The sequence below is a fragment of the Bubalus bubalis genome, chromosome 19, assembly GCF_019923935.1.
Source record: "Bubalus bubalis isolate 160015118507 breed Murrah chromosome 19, NDDB_SH_1, whole genome shotgun sequence".
In the NCBI taxonomy this organism is placed as follows: domain Eukaryota; kingdom Metazoa; phylum Chordata; class Mammalia; order Artiodactyla; family Bovidae; genus Bubalus; species Bubalus bubalis.
The window spans coordinates 37,807,721-37,827,819 of NC_059175.1; the positions used below are offsets into that span (position 1 = coordinate 37,807,721).

Consider the following 20,099-nt stretch of genomic DNA (forward strand, 5'->3'; position numbering starts at 1 on the left):
CTCTAGTTGAGGGGAGCAGGGGCTACTCTCTAGCTGAGGTGCATGGGCTTCTCACTGCAGTGGCTTCTCTTGTTGGGGAGCATGGGCTCTAGGTGTGTGGCTCAGCAGTTGTGGCTACCGGGCTCTGGAAGACAGGCTCATGGGCTATGGTGTGTGGGATCTTTCTGAACCAGAGCTAGAACTCATATCTCCTGCATTGGCAGGTGAATTCTTTACCACTGAGCCACCAGGGAAGCCCCTCAAGAGTAATTTTATACCAAGTTATTCAGCTTAATTATAAACCAGCAAAATATTCTCAAATTTGTTACATCCATTACTGCCAAAACCAGGAACCCTTAGTTGTCAGGGACTAATATCTTATATTAGAGTATGTGGATGTCATGTTTCAAAAAGCAGAGGGCGGTGGTATGTATCTTTCAGAATTAGAATGTACATGAAGTGAGCTGGAGGGGTTGTAATGATTGGGAGGGTAGCTGAAACTGATATTAAATCCACAAATGCCAACACTTTAGTTTGTTTTGCATGGCCAGATTATACCCACAGGACTGGTAATTTTTGACATCATACGTGGAATTCACAATGGTAATTTTTGACATCATACGTGGAATTCAGAGATGTGAATACTTGAACGTAGTTGAAATTTCTAAGATGATATTTGGAAACTACAGCTTTGGAGGAGTTACTGAAATAACTGGCAAATGTTTAGCCTAATAAATACTTGATAATATAATAATTTCAAACAGTGGATCACCAAAACTTCTTGCTATCTGCCAATCTGATGGACATAAAAGACGATTTCAGTATTACCTTAATTTGTATTTTTCTGATTTCTAATAAGGCTGAGGATCCTTTAGATATGTACTCACTGCTTGTATTTCTTCTAATAAATTTGTTCCTAATCTTTGCAATGGCTTCCTAGCATACAGAAGATAAATGTCAAGTTCCTAAGCATGGATATAACATTTCATGTCTTTCCTCTGTCTTAAATCTCTAGCCTCACCTCCCACCATTGCCTGCCTCCCTCTAAATGTTCTAGGTTTTCAGAATTGTTATTTTATTACTTCATACCTTTGCACACACTGTTTACTCTGTGGAATTCCTTTCTTACTCTTGCTGATTCTGCCTAATACCTAATTCATTCTTCACGACTTAGCTTGAGACATTCCCAGAAAGCTTTCCCTAACTCCTCTTAGGCTAAGCTAAGACATGTTCCTTCAAATTTCTATAACACCCTGTGTATAATTTTACCATTGTACAGACTGTGTGTTCTTCAAGGGGAGAGACTATCTTTTATTTATCATTAGCACTTAGCAGGGTGCCTCACCTATAGCAGGTAATCAAATATAATTTGATCTCTATTAATACATGTTGTATATATAAGACTTAAGAAGTGTTATCCAACAGGAAGCTAGAAACAAGGATCTAAAGCTCTGGACAGAGGCTGGGCTAAAGATACTAATAGCAGCTGAAGTCATGGAAGGTGAAGAGAGCTAATATTTATCAAGTGTATACCTCATAATGGGCATGTGGCTAGGCATTTGTACATATTATTTATAACTTTACAAGGAAGCTGTTATATTTTGTAAATGAAGAAGTAGGCTCACAAATGTTAAGGGAATAGTTCAAGGTTGACAAAAGTAATAAATAGTAAAGCTGTGATTTGAACCAAGGTCTTTTAAAATCCCAAACCCAGGCTCTTTTCATTACACAAGAGTAAATAAGCTCAAGCAGAAGAGTGGAGAAGGAGAGAGAGACAGAGACAAAATGGAAGGAAAGTAAAGGGAAGGATAGATCCTAAAGATGAGCTTGGGAAGAACTCAGAAAGAGGACAGAGGGATGGGCAGAACACCATTAGGGATTGGTGCATTGTGAACCAGAGTAAAAATTTCTAGAGAAAATGATAACCATTTCAAATGGAAAAGGACCAAGTCATTTAAGGGCTGATAAATGTCTTACAAGTTTACAAACAGATATTTGGTCACCTTGGAAATAGCAGTAATTAGTAAAGTGGTTGGGAGAAACCAGATTACAACAGAATGATGGATGAGTAGGAGGCAGGGATGCCGACCAATAATGAACCAATGACTCGTTCAAGAATCGTAGCTATAAAGAGAAGACACGTGTGTGAAAGTCACTCTATCGTGTTTGACTCTTTGTGACTCCATGGACTGTAGCACACCAGGATCCTCTGTCCATGGAGATTGTCCAGGTAAGAGTACTGGAGTGGGTTGCCATTCCCTTCTCCAAGGGATGTTCCCAACCTGGGGATTGAACCCAGGTTTTCCACACTGCAGACAGATTTTTTACCACCTGAGCCACAAGCAATATATAAAGAGCTAGGGCTTAGATGGCTATTTGTTTGTTTTTTTAATTTAAAGATGTCTGAGACATGAGTATGTTTAAATAGTGAATAGGAAAGTCCAATAGAGAAAGATAAAGGTATAATAAAGGTGATAACTTGATGGCGTATTATTTTTGAGCAGGTGGAAGAAGATGGGATCCAAAAATAACAATGGACAAAGAGGCAGATATATCAAATGAGAAGATGTCAGTGTAGATAAGTTTGTAGCTGGAAATGGGGGAGATGTAAAAATTTGAGTACTTAATGGTGAAATCGGAAGAGACTGGGTCTGAAATTTTGCATATGCATAACGAAACTCATAGATTTTGATCCAAAAGAGGTTTTCTAGATTCATTTTTTTCTATCAAATGGATCAACTGACATTCTGTTAGTCACCCAAGCTTCAAACTGCAGTGTCATCTGTGACCTCTCCCTTTTCTTTCTTCCTGATGGCTAAGGAATTATAAAATATTGAAATAGTAGGACTAGAAAGGACCTTGAGAATGTTCAGTTACAAATGAGTAACACATCCTACAGAAGTTAAGACATATGCTTAAGCGTGCCCTGCAAATCACTATTAGTAGCTGCTGTGAGGCAAAGCTTCTGTCAGAAGGGGTAAGTGACCTACTGAAAGCAAACATCTATCAGACTCCATTGTGTATTTCTCAGTCTAATATACTACATGGCACATAGTAGGGACTCAGTGAGTATTCGGTGAACCCATGAATGAATGCTGGCGGTAGTGGTTAGCTGAAAACTAAAAGTCACAGGTTTGGAATCAATTTGTGCTTGGCAGAACCTTGGAATCACTCTAGCTCAACTCCCTCGTTTTAAGATGAGGAATCTGAGGCCCAGAAAGATGAAGCAACCTGCTCAAAGTCCAGGAGCTAGTTACCGATAGTGCTAGGACTACAAAGCAGCAAAGAGGGTGCCAAAACAAATAGATCTAAAGAGCAGGAGGGACGAAAACTAGGGTCTGCACTGCCACTTGATTCCCCTCTTGTAATAGGGGCATTTTCTTCCATTTTCATTACTTTTACTCTATAGCTCGGATCTAAGTGTAACTATGCCAACAGTGCCCAAGTCGCCCTTCCTTCTCTTGCCTCCTGGTTTGTTCCACATTCCAAAGCCAGATGAGTAATCATCAAACATCGCTCTCAGGACTCACTTCTTTTCAGTTAAAAGCCTCCAAAAGGTCAACTACCGCCTACTAGGCTTTCCTGGTGCCTCAGCTGGTAAAGAATCCGCCGCAATGCGGGAAACCTGGGTTCCATCTCTGGGTTGGGAAGATCACCTGGAGAAGGGAAATACCCACTCCAGTATTCTGAGCTGGAGAATTCCACGGGCTATTCCATGGGGTCTCAAAGAGTCGGACATGACTGAGCGACTTTCCCTTCACTGCCTACAGAGTAAGATCCAAATTATTAACATTCTTAACCCTTCACTCTTTTCCTATCTACTTTTACAACCGTATCTCCCCATCTAGAAATGTTCCATTTGGCCAGACTCGTCTATCAATCAACCTCTGTCTCAAAGGCTAACCCCGCTCCCGCCCCCAGGGTGGCAGGGGGAGGGTAGGAAGAGGTTATAGTTTTTTTTTTTTTTTTTTGTAAGTTAGCAGTAGCTGCCACCTGCACAGCCCATGCTTAGCCGAGCCTGGTACTCGGCTTACTGCTCTCTTTCTCCCTTGCAATTCTTAACAATTTCTGAACAAGGGACTCTGCGTTTTCATTCTGCAGTAGGCCCCGCAAACAGGGGAGCGATTCCTGAGTCGGTCCTCTCAGACCCTAGCCCGGAGCCGGACACATTAGCCACGCAATACTGCAGGAAGGAACAAAGGGTCTATCTGCAATAACGAAACAGAATCCAGAGCAAGGAGCTGCGGCCACACATGCTTTCCCGCCAGGCGCTTAAAACCGCACTCGCAGGCCCAGGGCCACCTCAGACCAGTTCCACCTGGGCGCAGCTCCTACACCAAATAGAATTCCAATCCTTCCCCCGGCCGCAGCCAATCCCCGAAGCTCCTCGGCCTCCAAAACCGCTGCGGATTCTGATTGGCTCACAGAGTTGGCCTGGGGGGGCGGGTGCAGACGCGGGGGAAAAGGGTGGAGCTGGAGGTCTGTCCCCGGGCGGGGAAGTGGCCAGTGCGCAGGCGTGGATGGAAAAGGCTACCCAAACAAACACAGCCTCACCACTGGGAGGCCTCCCGCTTTTCCCCGCCCACCTTTTTCTTGGGCTCTCCGGACTCCCAATCGCCGGGCTTTCCCCGCCCCCGTCGACGTCTGGGCACGTCCCCCTCGCGGCGCGGGCCACGCACTACTGTGCACTTAACCTCTGCCAGTCTGGCGGGAACCCGGAGGCAGGGGCGGCGCGGACGGCCCGCAGTGTTGCCGGCGGGGAGCCGAGGCCTGCAGCCGCTGCAGGGCCGACGATGACTTGTTACCGAGGCTTCTTGCTGGGCAGCTGTCGTCGCGTGGCTGGGGGCCGGGCAGCGGCGCTCAGGGGGCCGGGCGCGGGAGGCCCCGCCGCGCGGCCGTGGCTCGGTGGTGAAGGCGGCAGCCGGCGGCACCTGGGGCAGGGGCAGCCGCGCGAGCTGGCGGGCTGTGGTAGCCGCCCCGACGGCGGCTTCCGCCCGTCCCGGGTGGTGGTGGTGGCCAAAACCACCCGGTACGAGTTCGAGCAGCAGCGATACCGTTACGCGGAGCTCTCGGAGGAGGACCTGAAGCAGCTGGTGGGTCCCGGCGGCCCCCGCTCTTGTGTCTCGGCCGGGCCCAGGGCCGCGACTTTGGGGGGCCGGCCGCGCCCCCTCGGGCGAGACCTCTTGGGACAACCCTTCTTCCCGGGGCGTCCTAGATGCCAGGCCTGCCCTGCACGCTACCCTCCACTCCCTCCGGCTTCGCTTGTAGGCTCCCCTCTCCTTCGAGCGTGTGTGTGTGTGTGTGTGTGTGTGTGTGTGTGTGTGTGTGTTTAGAGAGAGAGAGGGGCAGGTTCACTGTTAGTGCGAAGACCCCCGCCCCCAAGCCGGGGCGTCTGGAGAAACCTTGGGTGGGAGAAGGACTCCCACTGTGGGAGAGGTTTGGGGATTCATTTGCGCCCTCACCACCGACACCCCCTTTAAACAACCCGGAGCGAGGTAGGTCTGAAGCATGGATGCTCTGGGAATCTCTCCCCAGGCCGCCCCGGGGGTAAAGGGGGCCCCTGTGTACCGCTGCGGGCAGCGGAAAAGAGGGCTCTGGTACCGTGGACACACCCCCTTTTACTGGGCACGACTGCCAGGCCTGGGGCACTCCGGAGAGCCAGTCGGCTTGAGCCTTTTCCGTGCTGGAACGTGGTCCTCAGACAAGGTTCTAGGAGTTTGCTTTAAAAGCTCACGTGTCTCCGGTGCTAGGAAGAGCAAGGGAGAAATTTGACTTTGAATGTATGTTATTAAATAGGTCCAAACGAAGGCAGGTAAATACAGAGCCTATGTCTATAGTGTAGTAATGCCTCCACAACAGACTATGTTTGGTATAGATGTTTATTAATATCTTTGAAAAGTATATAAATACACCTATTATGGCTTCTCTGGTGACTCAGAGGTTAAAGCGTCTGCCTGCAATGCGGGAGACCTGGGTTCGATCCCTGGGTCGGAAAGATCCCCTGGAGAAGGAAATGGCAGCCCACTCCAATATTCTTGCCTGGATAATCCCATGGAAGGAGGAGCCTGGTGGGCTACAGTCCACGGGATCGCAAAGAGTCGGACACGACTGAGCGACTTCACTGAGGTGGTGAATATTACCTACTTTCACTCTTATTTTTGAAGCATCTAATCCCGTGCCCACACCCACTTTAGGAAAAGGAGAATGATGTTTCTACGATGAACCATATATCTGGAAAAATCTCCATTGGAAATCTCTTAATTGTTGACACCACCCCAAAAGACTTGGGAATTAATTTCCTATAACCATAATCCTGTAGCATTCTGTACCAGAGTAGACACTCTGGTCCTGAACTTGTAGTTGGCAATTATCAGCAATTTTTTTGTAATATTTTGTAAATTTATCAAAATGAAGGGCTTCCCTGGTGGCTCAGCTGGTATAGAATCCTGCAATGCCAGAGACCCAAGTTCATTCCCTGGGTGGAGAAGATCCCCTGGAGAAGGAAATGGCAACCCACTCCAGAAAGTGAAAGTGTTAGTTGCTCAGGCCTGTCGGACTCCTTGCCACCCCATGGACTGTAGCCCCAGCCATAAGTACTATTTTCAACATTTAGCTTCATTGTTTAATGAGTTAATTGAGGAGGGCCTCTGTATTCATCTGATGGCAATGCTAGGTGCTCATTTCTCTCCTTTTCCTAAAGTGAAGGTAGCAGTGTATGGAAAACATTTGCATCATTTAAAGAGTAAATCAAACAGTTTGAGCAGGAGGTTGGAGTAGTTGAGTTTGTGTTAAAGGAGTGAAGCTGAGAGTGAGGCAGGAAATAAAAAGGTGAGAAGCAATTGTTTCTGATTTGGGAAAGAGGTGGTGCCCTTTGGGTCCTGCTTCTAATTCTGCAGATCTGTTATACTTTTTAGAAGCTGTCAAGTGCTGTATATGCATTAATATGTTCTTCATAACAATTTTATGGAAGCCTCCCACAACAGTTAAAAACAATATACTTGGTTGGCATGATCAGAGTGTGGGATTGGGGATCAGGAGCTTGGAGCCAGGCCCAAGTCCTGTGTGGTCAAATTCCTCTGCTGCTTTTTAACTTCTCTGGGGCTCCTTGGTGACAGTGGTACTTTTGGTGTGGTGCTGCCAGTTTTCAGGGTGCGTCCCCCTAGTTCACTGTGTGAAGTACTAGGATTGGACTAGAGAGCCTCCAAGGCCCTTTCCGATACTTCAGAACTCTGAATAGCTTGTATAAGGCCTCACGATATGAGTGGCATCTGAATTAGATTAATTCTTGGATCTCTGAACTAGATTACCACTTATCAAAACTTTTTAAATGTAAGATAAATCAAGTCTTTCAAAAATCGAACTACCTGGTATACCCACTCTGAGTATCTGAAGAGAAATCTGTAATGGGTAAATATTTGCCTATTGCTTGAGTATGCTGTTTGGAATAAGAAAACTTTTGAAGTAACACTTCGGGACTGTGGAACAGAGTTTTGAAATAGCTGCTGTTGCTGTCATTTCAACTAAGTGTTATTGGATTTGTCTGTAACTGATTTGAGGTATTTATATTAAGGCCAGTATTCAGAATGAAGGGCTTCCCAGGTGACTGAGTGGTAAAGAATCCTCCTGCCAAGCAAGAGACATGGATTTGAACCCTGGGTTGAAAAGATGCCCTGGAGAAGGAAATGGCAACTCACTCAAGTATCCTTGCCTGGGAAATCTCATGGACAGAGGAGCCTGGCAGGCTACAGTCCCTGGGGTCACAAAGAATTGGGACAGGACTTAGCGACTAAACGACGACAAATTTGGAATGGAATAGTATTAGGTGGAGCCCGTACCAGAGTTCAGGGACAGGCCAAACAATACTGGACTGTGTGAAATTGTTCTAAAATGGGATTCTGTGATAGGAATGATATGGTTAATATTGTTTACTATTTTGTTGGGGTAAAAGATACTGAGGGATATGAATCATGTGAATTGGGTATAAAAGACAGTCACCAAGTGCTTCCTTGAGTGTCCTGGCACCGTGGCTGGCTGTGTCTATGGTGTCTTGGGAACCTGAAGTTTTAGGGCAGTTGGTTCTCTTTTGTGGGGGTGGTGGTGATTGTTCTGTGGCAAAATAGATCTCTATTAGGGTACTTGTTAAAATGAAAATGGAAGGCGAGGGATAGAGTGCAAGAATAATTTCATACTCTGAAGCTTCATGGTTCTGTAACCTTGTAGAAACATAAACAATTAAAGGAAATATTTCTTAGTTGATAAAGCATAAACAGACTGGGTCAAAGTTTGACTTTTAATTGCTCATTCATATTGGTTTTACTTTGGTTTATTTTCAATTCTTGCATTTCCTTTCCGCCTAGCTGATCAGTGACTTTTCTTGTGAATAAATTTTTAGTCAGTGAGTTTACCTTTCCTGGCTCAAAACTTTGCAAGGACTAAACTATTTTATTACACTTGCCTCATAAGTGATGTAGCTGTCAGTGGATGTGGAGCTTATATTATTAGGGTTGATGCCACTCACAAACTAAACCTTTGGATGAATCAAAACTGATTGGAAAGGATTTTGCCATCATAAACACACCTATTGGCCAAAGAGAATGTTTTATTTCAGAATATTTTAATGTATGCCAAATAACAAATGAACCATTACCACCCGTATCTGGCTCCACTCCAAGTCATACAACCCCAGAAGCAACTCCTTTTAATGGTTTCCATTTTTAATTTCTTGTAAAATTAGTGTCCTAGTGGGATAGCATTATTTCATTTAGTAGTCCCTCTGTCACTGGCTTAAGTTCTTCCTAGTTACTATCTTCTTAGCAGATTTGGGAGATGCAGCACCTTGGATTTTGTTCTCCTGACTCTGAAAACAGTAGTGTAACTTGTAGTTCTTGGGCAGATAACATTTCTGCCACATGTGCAGCGAGTGTAGTGTATGCACCATGAGTGTTTATCAAGTGAACGAACATGATCTGGAGTCCTGCCAGAGCCTTCCAACGGAACCTCACTCCTTTCACATCTTCTAGACACAGGAACCTGAGTAGTCTATCCAAAGTGAACATCTGGCCACTTTACTCCTCTGCTTAGAACGCCTCAGAAGCTCCCTGTAACCTATAGAGTCACCCAGGGAATTTGTTAGAATGCAGGTACCTGAACCTTATCTTTCTTCCCCTCAGATGTAAAGATGCAGTTTGTGGAGAACTCCCAGACTCTGGGCTCTGAACCATACCCTTAAGACTGCTGATACTTAAGGGATTCACATTTTTAACGAACTCTCCAGGTTTGCAGTTGGTCCCCAGATCACACTTTGAGGTGAACCTTTATTATCCTTTGTGTGCTAAAAACAAGGTCTTTTAGGAACTGACTCGGGTCCACCTCTTAAGCTTCATTTCTAATCAGTTCTTGTCTAGAACTTCATTTTCCATTGCTTTCAAACTGCTTTAATTTCCATTAGACGTTGTGCTTATCTAATTAATTTCTTTATGTATCAGTAGCACATTAAAATAATTCAAAATGTAAAAGATACAGAAGAGTATGCAGTGAAAACTCTTATTCTTGTCAATGGACACTCAGTTTTTGTCCCTGAAAGTAACCAATGTTAATTTCTTGTGTTTCCTTCCAGAAATAATCTATACATACAAACCCACAGAGTGAAATGTTCTTTTTCTTTTATCCCATCCCCTTTTACTCAGTGCTAACATATTATTTAAGTTATTCTGCCCCTTATTCCTTTCAGTATGTACATAGTATTTTGTGTGCAAATGCCTTAGTTTTTAAAAATATACTATGTAATGAATAGTAATAATTTGTGGTATGAATAACACAATAATTTGTGTTAATGAATCAAACTCTAAATACTTAAAAGTGAAATTGCTAAGTGAGAAAAATTTGAAATTTTAATAAGTATTGCCAAATTGCTTCCCTTAGAAGCTGTACCAGTGTGTACCTTCACCAGCAATATACGAAGGTACTTATTTTTTCATAAACAGCTTAGCACATTTTGGGGTCTTTGTTAACCTGTAGGTGAAAAATGGTATTTCAGGGTCGTTTGATTTGCGTCCACCAGTGTCTTTACCTTTGTAGCCCCTTTTGCTTCGAATCCTCCTTCATCCTTTAGCCCAGGGGTCCCTAACCCCACCACCCCACCCAACTCCCAGGCCACGGATCTCTGCTGGCTTGTGGTCTGTTAGGAACCCGGCCCCACAGTGGGAGGTGAGCAGCAGGTGAGGGAGAGAAGCTTGATCTGTTATTTACAGCCCTCCCTATGGCTCTCATTACTCAGTAAATGTAACTCAGTAAATGTAACGTGCTTGAATCATTCTGAAACCATCACGCCTTGCCCTCATCTGTGGAAAAATTGTCTTCCGTGAAATAACCCTGATGCCAAAAAGGTTGGGGGGACCACTGCTTTAGCTAGTTCCTGTTCTTGCCGAAGGGTGAAGCTTACACATTCCTCTCACAGGAAGCCATCCTTGATAACCTTGCTGGGCCCATCTCTAGCCATCAAGGTTGTGTTAGGTATTCTTCATTGTATTTTCATAATACATATCTTTGTGAGTTTTCCACGTTAGCATATAATCTGTGGTTATTTTTTCCTCTGGAGTTGAGGTTAAGAGCTGTAGTTTACTCCTCATCCTCTCTGCCTTTCCATCTCCACTAAATAAAGGAAATGTTTCTGAATTAAAAAAATTTTTTTTTTCTTTTTTAGTTCTTTTTACCCTGAGGCTGCCAGTCCAGAGTCTCATTTCCAGTGTCACTCTTAGGTTTTCAGCAACTAACATCTTTCCTAAGGTAGAGATTGGATTTCCCTGGTGGCTCAGACGGTAAAGCATCTGACTACAATGCGGGAGACCTGGGTTTGAGCCCTGGGTTGGGAAGATCCCCTGGAGAAGGAAATGGCAATCCACTCCAGTACTATTGCCTGGAACATCCCATGGACAAGAGGAGCCTGGCAGGCTGCAGTCTATGGGGTCGCAAAGAGTCAGACATGACTGAGCGATTTCACTTCACTTCAGTAAGGTAGAGATTACTGATGTGAGTTCCCTGAAAGAGGCTCCATGGTTAAATATGTTTGAGGACCGTAAGCCTAAACAGACGATGCTTCTATTTGACCATGAAATTTTGGATGGAGGCAGAAAATGTTTTTATTTCTGTGGAACACAGCTTGGAAAATAGAGGCATACGGTATATAAGTATATAAGTATTTACAGTTAAATAAGAGACTCATAAAGGTGTAAAAGGATTGAATATCACAGTAGCTAAAATTCCATTAACAGAATTATTGATCAATATGCTTTAGAGCCCTGGTTTTCAACTGGCCTTATATATTAGGCTTACTTGGAGAAGCCTGTAGCCAGTCATGATATTGTAAATAACTTAATTTTTTTTTACTATGATCACTTTTTCTATATTTTTATTTATATGATGTAAACTTTGAATATAACTTCTCAACTAATAAAGTGTAAGTTGACTGTGTTTTAGCCTTTTTTTGTCTTTAAAAATTTACATCAGTAATATATTCTTTAGAATGTCTTTTTTTATAAATTTGCTTTTCTTATTCACTATTGGTTATAAATTCTATGTTGATATATGTTAATTCATTTTAACTACTATATAGTATTCCATCATTTGAATAATTAGGTTATTTTCAGTTTTTCCACTATTTAAAAAAATGCTTCAAATAAAAATACAAGTAATTTTTCCATAAGCATTGAATGACTCCCTGATTCCAGTGTTCTCATCAGCACTTGGTAGACTTTAACATTTTTGCCAGTGTGATGAGGGTGAAAATTGTATCTTTTAATTTTAAGCTACTTAAGTATTAAAGAATAAGGAAGAGTTTATATGTGAAGGGAAGGGAACAGTTCTAGCAAGGCAGTGGGAAAGGTCATCTTTTTGCCAGTAATAAAACCTCAAACTTGGTGACTAATTCACAATCAGAAAAATCTCGTATCATGATGTACTCATATTTGGTACAGAAGATAACATGAAGCAGTTTACTCATGTTACATGCAGTATAGTTTATTTTTTCTTGACCATTTATTCTGATTGTGACCACCAGATTAATGTGGCAGCCATTCTAAGGGCAATTTGAAAATCATTGCTCAAGAGGGAATATTATTGAAGCTAAACACTTTAAGTGAAAGTGAAAGTCGCTCAGTCTGTGTCTGACTCTTTGTGACCATATCCATGGAATTCTACAGGCCAGAATACTGGAGTGGGTAGCTGTTCCCTTCTCCAGGGGATCTTCCCAACCCAGGGATGGAACCCAGGTCTCCCATATTGCAGGCGGATTCTTCACCAGTTGAGCCACAGGGAAAGCCCAAGAGGGCCTTATAAAGTTGTTAGATGCCATGGTTTTAGCTCGTAGTGGTTTTAACTCTCTTAACAGCAGAACACAACCCTCGCTCAGCCTTGCTCTCTTCCCCGCAGGAGTGGAGGGATGGCTCAGTTTTTCTGAGATGTCACTATTCTGGGACTAGTATGAAAGCAGGCTTCTGGTGGGAGTGGTTAGATGATGAGGGGAATGGGAAGTATTTTTAAGGAAGAAACTGCTTTAGAAACTCAAGAGGCAAGCTATTACAAGAGACCAGATAAGAGTTGATATTGTCCAGAACTCAAGCACTGGCAGCATGAATGTAAAGGACAGATTGGAGAAATAGTTCACAGGTATAATTACTGGACTTTACCACTGGCTGGCTGTGGAGATTCATTGTGGAGGGAGAATTAAAGCTGACACCCGGGATTTACTCTGTTGACTAGGTAAATGGAAGTATTATTAACTACTATATGGGATTCAGAAAAGCAAATTAGGAGGAATATATAATCAGATTTAGATGGTTTTGGGGAGAAGTACTTGACCTACTGGGTGGTTATAAAGGTAGACGTTTAAAAATTGGAGCCTGTAACTCAAGAAACAGGCTTGAGCTAGCAGTTAACTTCTTAGGTGCTGGTGTATACTGGGTAGATCAAGTCCCTGGAGTGGGGAGATAATGAAAGTGAAATGGAAACAGATAAGCATGCCAAAGATGGAAGCTGGTGCCATCCCATTGTATAAGGGAGTAGGTAACAGAATTAAGGAGAATGCAGAAGCAGGGATAGAACAGTGAGGAAAGTAAAGGTGAGAGCCTGAGATAGAGAGTAAATGGAATAGAAATAATTGAAGATAAATACTAAATACAGCTGAAGAAATGGTTAGAGTTTCCTGTGGCTGGCTTGATCTGGCTCGGATAAATAGTTTACTTTCTCTAGCTGTTAGTTAGGTGCCACTAATCCTTTTAAGAGCTTCCCTGGTGGCTCGGATGGTAACCCACTCCAGTACTCCTGCCTGGAGAATCCCACGGATGGAGGAGCCTGGTGGGCCACAGTCCCTGGGGTCGCAAAGAGTCGGACATGACTGAGCGACTTCACTTTCAATGACTTTCACTTTCAATCCTTTTAAGGCAGTTTTGAGTGGTGCTTGGTGTACGGTTTAGTTAAGTGTATTCTTCTAAGAGTGCTTAAATTATGCCTAGTGAGTTTACATACCAGCTGTCATTGTCTCACAAATTTGTGCATTTCTTACATGTTAAATTTGAAAAGATGTTTCCTTCCCTTACTGTAGTACAAAATAGTAAACACTCATCTGACGAGTAAAACAAGTTAAAATTTTAATTTGGTTTTGGTCAAGTAAAGATGTCTATGATACTTTAATAGAAGTGTTTGGGCCATTTAGAAAACAGCATGACTATCGCATCTGGCCTTAGGGCGTGGTTAATTTCTGTCCTTTCAAAATCCTCCCTCTGCCCGCCTTTCATGTTGTGCTGTGTTTTGTCTTAACCTCGAAGCATGTGGGGAGAAGCGTTGTTGGCTTTGGCAGATTTTATAGGGGCAGTTCTGTTACGTTAAGTGTGTCTGCTGTAGAACTTTTAGGTTCACACCGGTTTTTCCATTTTAGTGGATAATCTTTAAAAAAAACTTTTTGTTAATGCTGATGAGAATTAACAAGCTTTTGGAGGAAAAAAAGAAAAAAATATTAAGAACTTTGTCACTAATACTGATACCTTAAATGTAGCATTGCAGAGTTGAGAATGTATTCTAAATTTCAGTAATTTCTTTAGTTTCTTAATTTTAAAATGTTTTACAGAGAATTCCTGAGTTCCTGTTTTTGTCTAATTGAAATATGTTTTTAAATCTTTGAAGTGTTATTTTCTAAGCTGGTAGCTAGAAATTCTTACTATCTTTTGAGTATTAAATAAAATTGTTTTTTAATATAAGAGCAAGTTGAATAGTGATATAAGACTTTCTAATTGATGCTTTTTATTAGTGATTTTTAAAAATGTCTTATCTCTTAGTTGCCTAGTTAGCTGCTGCTGCTAAGTTGCTTTAGTCGTGTCCGACTCTGTGCGACCCCATAGACGGCAACCCACCAGGCTCCCCCGTCCCTGGGATTCTCCAGGCAAGAACACTGGAGTGGGTTGCCATTTCCTTCTCCAATGCAGGAAAGTGAAAAGTGAAAGTGAAGCTGCTCAGTCGTGTCCGACTCTTAGCGACCCCATGGACTGCAGCCTACCAGGCTCCTCCGTCCATGGGATTTTCCAGGCAAGAGTACTGGAGTGGGGTGCCATTGCCTTCTCCAGCCTAGTTAGCTATTCTATGTTAATACAACTTAGTAGGCCAACCAGCTACATTGTTTATGAAAATAATTAATGAAAGAACTTGTATTCTCTAAATAAATGTATTAAGCATGAGTTATTAAAGAATTACAGTAATTCACAAGAAGAAATTCTACTCTTGAGATGTAATTTTTACACAGCACCATGTAAGTTTAAGGTGTACAGCATAATGATTTGACATTTATACGTCATGAAATGATTATCACAGTAAGTTTAGTAAGCATCTGTCATCTCATATAGATATAAAATTAAAGAAATAGAAATTTTTTTTTTCTTGTGATGAGACCTCTAAGGATTTACTCTCAACAGCTTTTATATATAACATACTGCAGTGTTAATTAAAATTATCATGTTGTACATCTCTAATATTTATCTTAAAACTGGGAGTTTGTACCTTTTGACTACTTTCATCCAACTCTCCGTTCCTTCTAGTAACCACAAATCTTATCTGTTTTTCTTAGTGAGTTTGTTTTTGAAGTATAATTGACCTACAGCACTATGTTCTTGTTATGGAGCATAGTGATTGATGTTTCTAACATTTCAGAATGATCACCACATAATCATTTCATACTGTGACTCATTTATTTTGCACCTGTTGTCCCAGAGGTCTCTTAAACTGTCCTTATTTCTTTTTATTCTTTTTTTCCTTTTTCTGTTCATCTTCAGTGATTTCCACTACTATATCTTTCATCTCGCTGATCCATCCCTTTATATCATCTAATGTAATGTTGAGTCCTTCTAGTGTATTTTTCATTTCAGTTATTGTTCTTCATCTGTTTCGTCATCTTCATATTTTTGAAGTGACAGTTTTAGTCGCTCCGTTGTGTCCAACTCTCTGCGACCCCATGACCATCAAGCTTCTCTGTCCATTGGAATTCTCCAGGCAAGAATACTGGAGTGAGTAGCCTTTCTGTTCTCCAGGGGATCTTCCAGACCCAAGGATTGAACCTGGGTCTCCTGCATTGCAGGCAAATTCTTTAGTGTCTGAGCCACCAGGGAAGCCCCTTGTATTTTCTAACTCTTTTTTTAAAACCTTTTAACTTCTCACTCTTCTCATTTAATCTCCCGAGTTCTTTGATCATTACCTTGAACTCTATCAGGTTTAGATTTCCTGTCTCCATTTCATTTAATTCTTCTGTGATTTTATCTTGTTCACTTATTTGGAACGTATTCCTCCCTGCTCCATTATTCCTGATTTGCTGTTTTTGTTTCTGTATATTTGGTAGGCTGGTTATGTTTTCCAGCTTTGGAGAAACAGCCTTTTTTAGATGTCCTTTGCATGTCAGCAACACACTTTTTTCTGGTCACCAGACTTACATACTTTAGGGATGCCTCCTATGTGGGCTGCATGGGCCCTCCTGTGCCAGCTGACTACTGTGGGGCTTCTGGTTGGTTGTCAGGCCCCGCCTGGTGTGCTGGCTGCCGTGGGGTGGGGTTGGGTCATGAGGCTGCTGGCTGTGTGGCCCTGGGGTCCCTTGACCTGGTGCTGGCCCACTTGTGGGTGGAGCTGAGTTCTGGACTAGGTGGTTGCACGTAGGGGTTCCACATCTGGTATTGGCCTGCTGATGGGCAGGGTTGGCTCTTGACATGACTGGCTGTGGGGTCGGGGATGTTGCAAAGCTGGCGTCAGCCTAATGGTGGATGGGGCCAGATCCTGGCAGCTGGTCGAGAGCACAAGCTGCCCCAGAGCTGCTGTTGGCCCACTGGTGGGTGGGGCTGGGGTCAACAGGATCCCCAGGCTGGTACCTGCCCTCTGGTGGGAGAACTGGGTCCTGGGGTTAGCACCATCCCACTGGTGGGTGGAGGCAGTCCTGGAGTCTCTGGTTGCAGGGCCCTAGAGGTTCTGGAGTTGGGGTCAACCCACTGGTGGCCAGGGCCCAGGGGGCCTTGGACTGGTGCTGCCCCACTCCCCAGTGAGTGAAGCCGGCCCCCAGGCTGTTACAGGTCCACTGATAGGCGGAGCCGGGTCCTGGGGATCCCGGGCCTGCTATGAGCGTGCTGGTGTGTGGGCTGGGTCTCGGGTTCTCAGGTGGACAGGGCTAGGTCTGGAGTTACCTATGGGCTCACGGGGTCTTTAGGTGGCAGGCCTGTGGGTTCGCATCCCAGCAGTAATAAAATAGAGAGGGAGTTCCACAATGGCGTTTGCCAGCGCCAGTGTCCTCATGGTGGAACGAGCATCCCACAGTGGCCATCACCAGTGGCCCACGTCATCAGGGTGAGCTCTAGTTGCCTCCTGCCTCCTCAGGAACCTCTCCAAGATCAACAGATGGGTCTGACCCAGGATTTTTTCAAATGGCTGCTTCTGCGCTGGGTCCTGGAGTGTGTGGAGTTTTGTGTGTGCTCTTTATTTCCCACAGCCCTGGTTCTCCTAAAAGTCAGTCCTGCTGGCCTTCACAGACAGATGTCTGGGGACTCGTCTTCCCAGTGCAGGCCTCTGGGCTGGGGAGTCAGTGTGGGGCTCTGGCCCCTTGCTCCTTGGGAAGCAGCTCTGCAATTGAAAATTATTCCTTCCCCCCATTTGGGGGTTGTCCACCCAGGGGTGTGGGCCTTGACTACGCTGCATCTCATACCTCTTACCTGTCTTGCTGTGGTTCCCTTGTATCTTTAGTTGTAGAAGATCTTTTCTGCTGGTCTTCTGTTTTGTTTCTTTTTCTCGGATAGTTTTTCTGTAAGTAGTTTTCATTTTGTTGTCCCCCAGATTACATGCTTTTTGATTCTAGCATTCACGCTAGTGAACATATTTCCTCCTTGATGATTAAATGAATGTTTCTAAACTTCCCTCTCAACGTTTTACTTTGTGGATGATTTTAGAAGACACATAGTTTAAAAGAATATTAATGATAAGATAGTGACATTATAAAATATTCTAAACATCTAGCAAAAACAATTATTGAAGACTATATGTCCTTACATCTAGAAGTTATCCACTCTCAAGCAGCCAGCAAGCCCTTTGGATTGTGTAAATTTCAGATAGAGTTCAGAAATTGGAATACAAGAGAGCTGCAAGTCCAAGTAGAACAGAGGTCATCAGATGACCTTTAGATGACTGCTTTCTAAAATAATAGCTCATCTTTGGTCTTTAGTAGCCAAATTCAGCATGTTAAAAAATCCATTTAGGAAAAAAAAAAAGACACTCAGGCTGTAAAACATGGACTTTTGAAATCCTGTTGACTACATTCAGGATTCAGGATATACTGATTCAGGAAACTTAATGCTGTATTTGGTATTAAAACCACATTATGATTTTCTGGAACCAGACTTTCTAATTAAGTTTATACTTGTGGGTTTCACAGATAGCCATTAAAATGTATGTTCAAAAAAACCCCAAAACAACCCAGTCTGTCTTATATAGGGCTTTTTAAAGAAATACAATATGTAAAGCATATTATGTAATAAGGCAAAATTTGTTTTATTTTGATATAGCTCGCACTGAAAGGCTCTAGCTACAGTGGACTGCTTGAGCGACATCATATTCACACCAAAAATGTAGAGCACATTCTTGATAGTTTACGGTAAGTCTGTGGGATAAGGTGTTAAGTGGGCTTCTGTATTGAGGACTTTAAATTTTTAAATTTTTACTAGCAGCTAATACTTAGATTTTTAGGAGAGATGGCCATTATAGAATCATTTTAAGAAAATTGTATTGTGGCTAATGGATCTGGTATTAGAGTATTTTTAAGGAAGTTTTTATTGTACTCTGAAAATTTCAGATTGTCAGTTATTATTTGGTCTGCCCAAGAAGTGCCTTTTCTACACAGTTAATTTTGTACACTTCAACTGTAGGATAATGTTTTATTTCTTAAACAGAATAGTAGATTATATAGGTGTTCATTATAATAGTTTTTGAATGTCTAAAAATTATGATTATAGAAACTTCCATTAATTAAAGGCTAAATGAGTCAGTGAATAAGTGTGTGTATGCAAGAGAATCAATGTGAGGACATGCAAATTAGGAAGTATTTTAGTCACTGTTTTTATCAGGCAGTCAATATTTGTTGAATTTAAAATAATAGCTATTTGCTCTTATTTTAAAAAATTGTCTCTCAAAGTGTTAGTCTTTTGGACCATTTTGTATTAATGAATTTTAGCGTCAGGAAGAGTAGAGAAAATAAAAGGAAATTCTAATTAATATTGCTATTGATCAAGGGCTTTAAAAGATGTTTTTAAAGCACACTGGAGACTTGAGATAGTTTATTCATATGCTTCCTATAGTTAATAGTTGATTGGTTGTTGTGGTTACATGAAAATGAAGCTGACCTTCCAAAGTTAAATATAAATTTGTTTGTAAAATAGATTTGTTTATTTTACATCTCTGTTGTAATAATCTGCCTCTCAAAAAACATACTCCTTTATGTTAGTGGAAATTTTATATACCGTTTACTTTTTTTATCTTAGGAATGAGGGAATTGAGGTTCGTCTCGTAAAGAGGAGAGAATATGATGAGGAAACTGTTCGATGGGCAGATGCTGTCATAGCTGCAGGAGGTAATAGTTTTGCAGAGGTAAAGGTGTTGGAATATGGAAATGCTCTTTAATAGTCATATTTCCAAATATCCTGTGAGCTAGTTGTAATGACGCTTTCAGAGTCCTTCTGTAAGACAAATTTTTAGATTTTTACAATCAGATTTTAAAAGATGTGCTTTATACATTTTAATTTTTTAGTGGATGATGTTACTGTGAGGTTCTGTGCATGTGTATTTCTGTATGTATATTTAAGGGGTGCCTTTAACTTTAAATATGATTCAAAGGATTGTTTATAATTGTATTTTGGTTTAGTTATGCCAGTCTTCAAAAAATAGTTGAGTTTAAGAGTTTAATGAGATTAGATAAATTCTATCCCTCTTTGGTCCCAGTATACTTATGCTTGTTTTTTTCCTGAGCCGTATTATTACATTAGTGACCATTCTTTATAAACCTTTATGGGTTTTTTTTTGGTGGGGAGAAAAATGCAAAGTTGGACACTTTGGATGTATTCTCATTAAAATAATTTGTGAATTTGGACTGATGGTATGAGAGAGGGAAAGAGGAATGGTTAAAAGAAGTGATAGGGTTAGAATAGTGGCTCCCACCTGGGGGCTACTATTGGCATCTAATGGGTAGAGGCCAGGGATACTGCCCATCACCCTACAGGCTCAGGACAACCCCCAAAACACAACAATTACCTGGCCTAAAGTGTCACTCATGGCACTGTTGAGAAATTCTGGATTAGAGTTGGAGAGAGAACACAAAGAATAGCGGGTAGAAAGGAAGTGGAGGAGGCTGTGGCAGCCAACAGGATGGGGTAGGGTGTGATTGCTAAAAGAACTAATGTTCACAGTGTTGTTAATCAGACTTGTTACAAAACTAGTGTTTAATGCTTTATGTCCTTCAGGGGATGGCACGATGCTCTTGGCGGCAAGTAAAGTCTTGGACAGACTTAAACCAGTTATTGGTGTAAACACCGACCCAGAACGGTAAGGAAAAAGAATTTTTT

The 20,099-nt window shown here is 42.2% G+C and overlaps 1 protein-coding gene across 2 annotated transcripts in view; it reads left to right on the top strand.

Annotated features, from left to right (window-relative positions):
• The first annotated feature begins 4,603 nt into the window (after positions 1 to 4,603).
• The window catches only part of NADK2 (NAD kinase 2, mitochondrial), a 45,295-nt gene continuing 29,799 nt past the window's right edge, over positions 4,604 to 20,099 (top strand). Inside the window, exons 1-4 of one of the 2 annotated variants that reach the window (XM_006074875.4) lie at positions 4,604 to 5,072; positions 18,051 to 18,139; positions 19,023 to 19,111; positions 19,998 to 20,079. In XM_006074875.4, coding sequence (XP_006074937.1) covers positions 4,773 to 5,072; positions 18,051 to 18,139; positions 19,023 to 19,111; positions 19,998 to 20,079 — 560 coding nt within the window. In that variant the 5' untranslated portion in view covers positions 4,604 to 4,772. The remainder of the gene's footprint in view (positions 5,073 to 18,050; positions 18,140 to 19,022; positions 19,112 to 19,997; positions 20,080 to 20,099) is intronic. The other variant, XM_006074876.4, reaches the window with a different exon arrangement.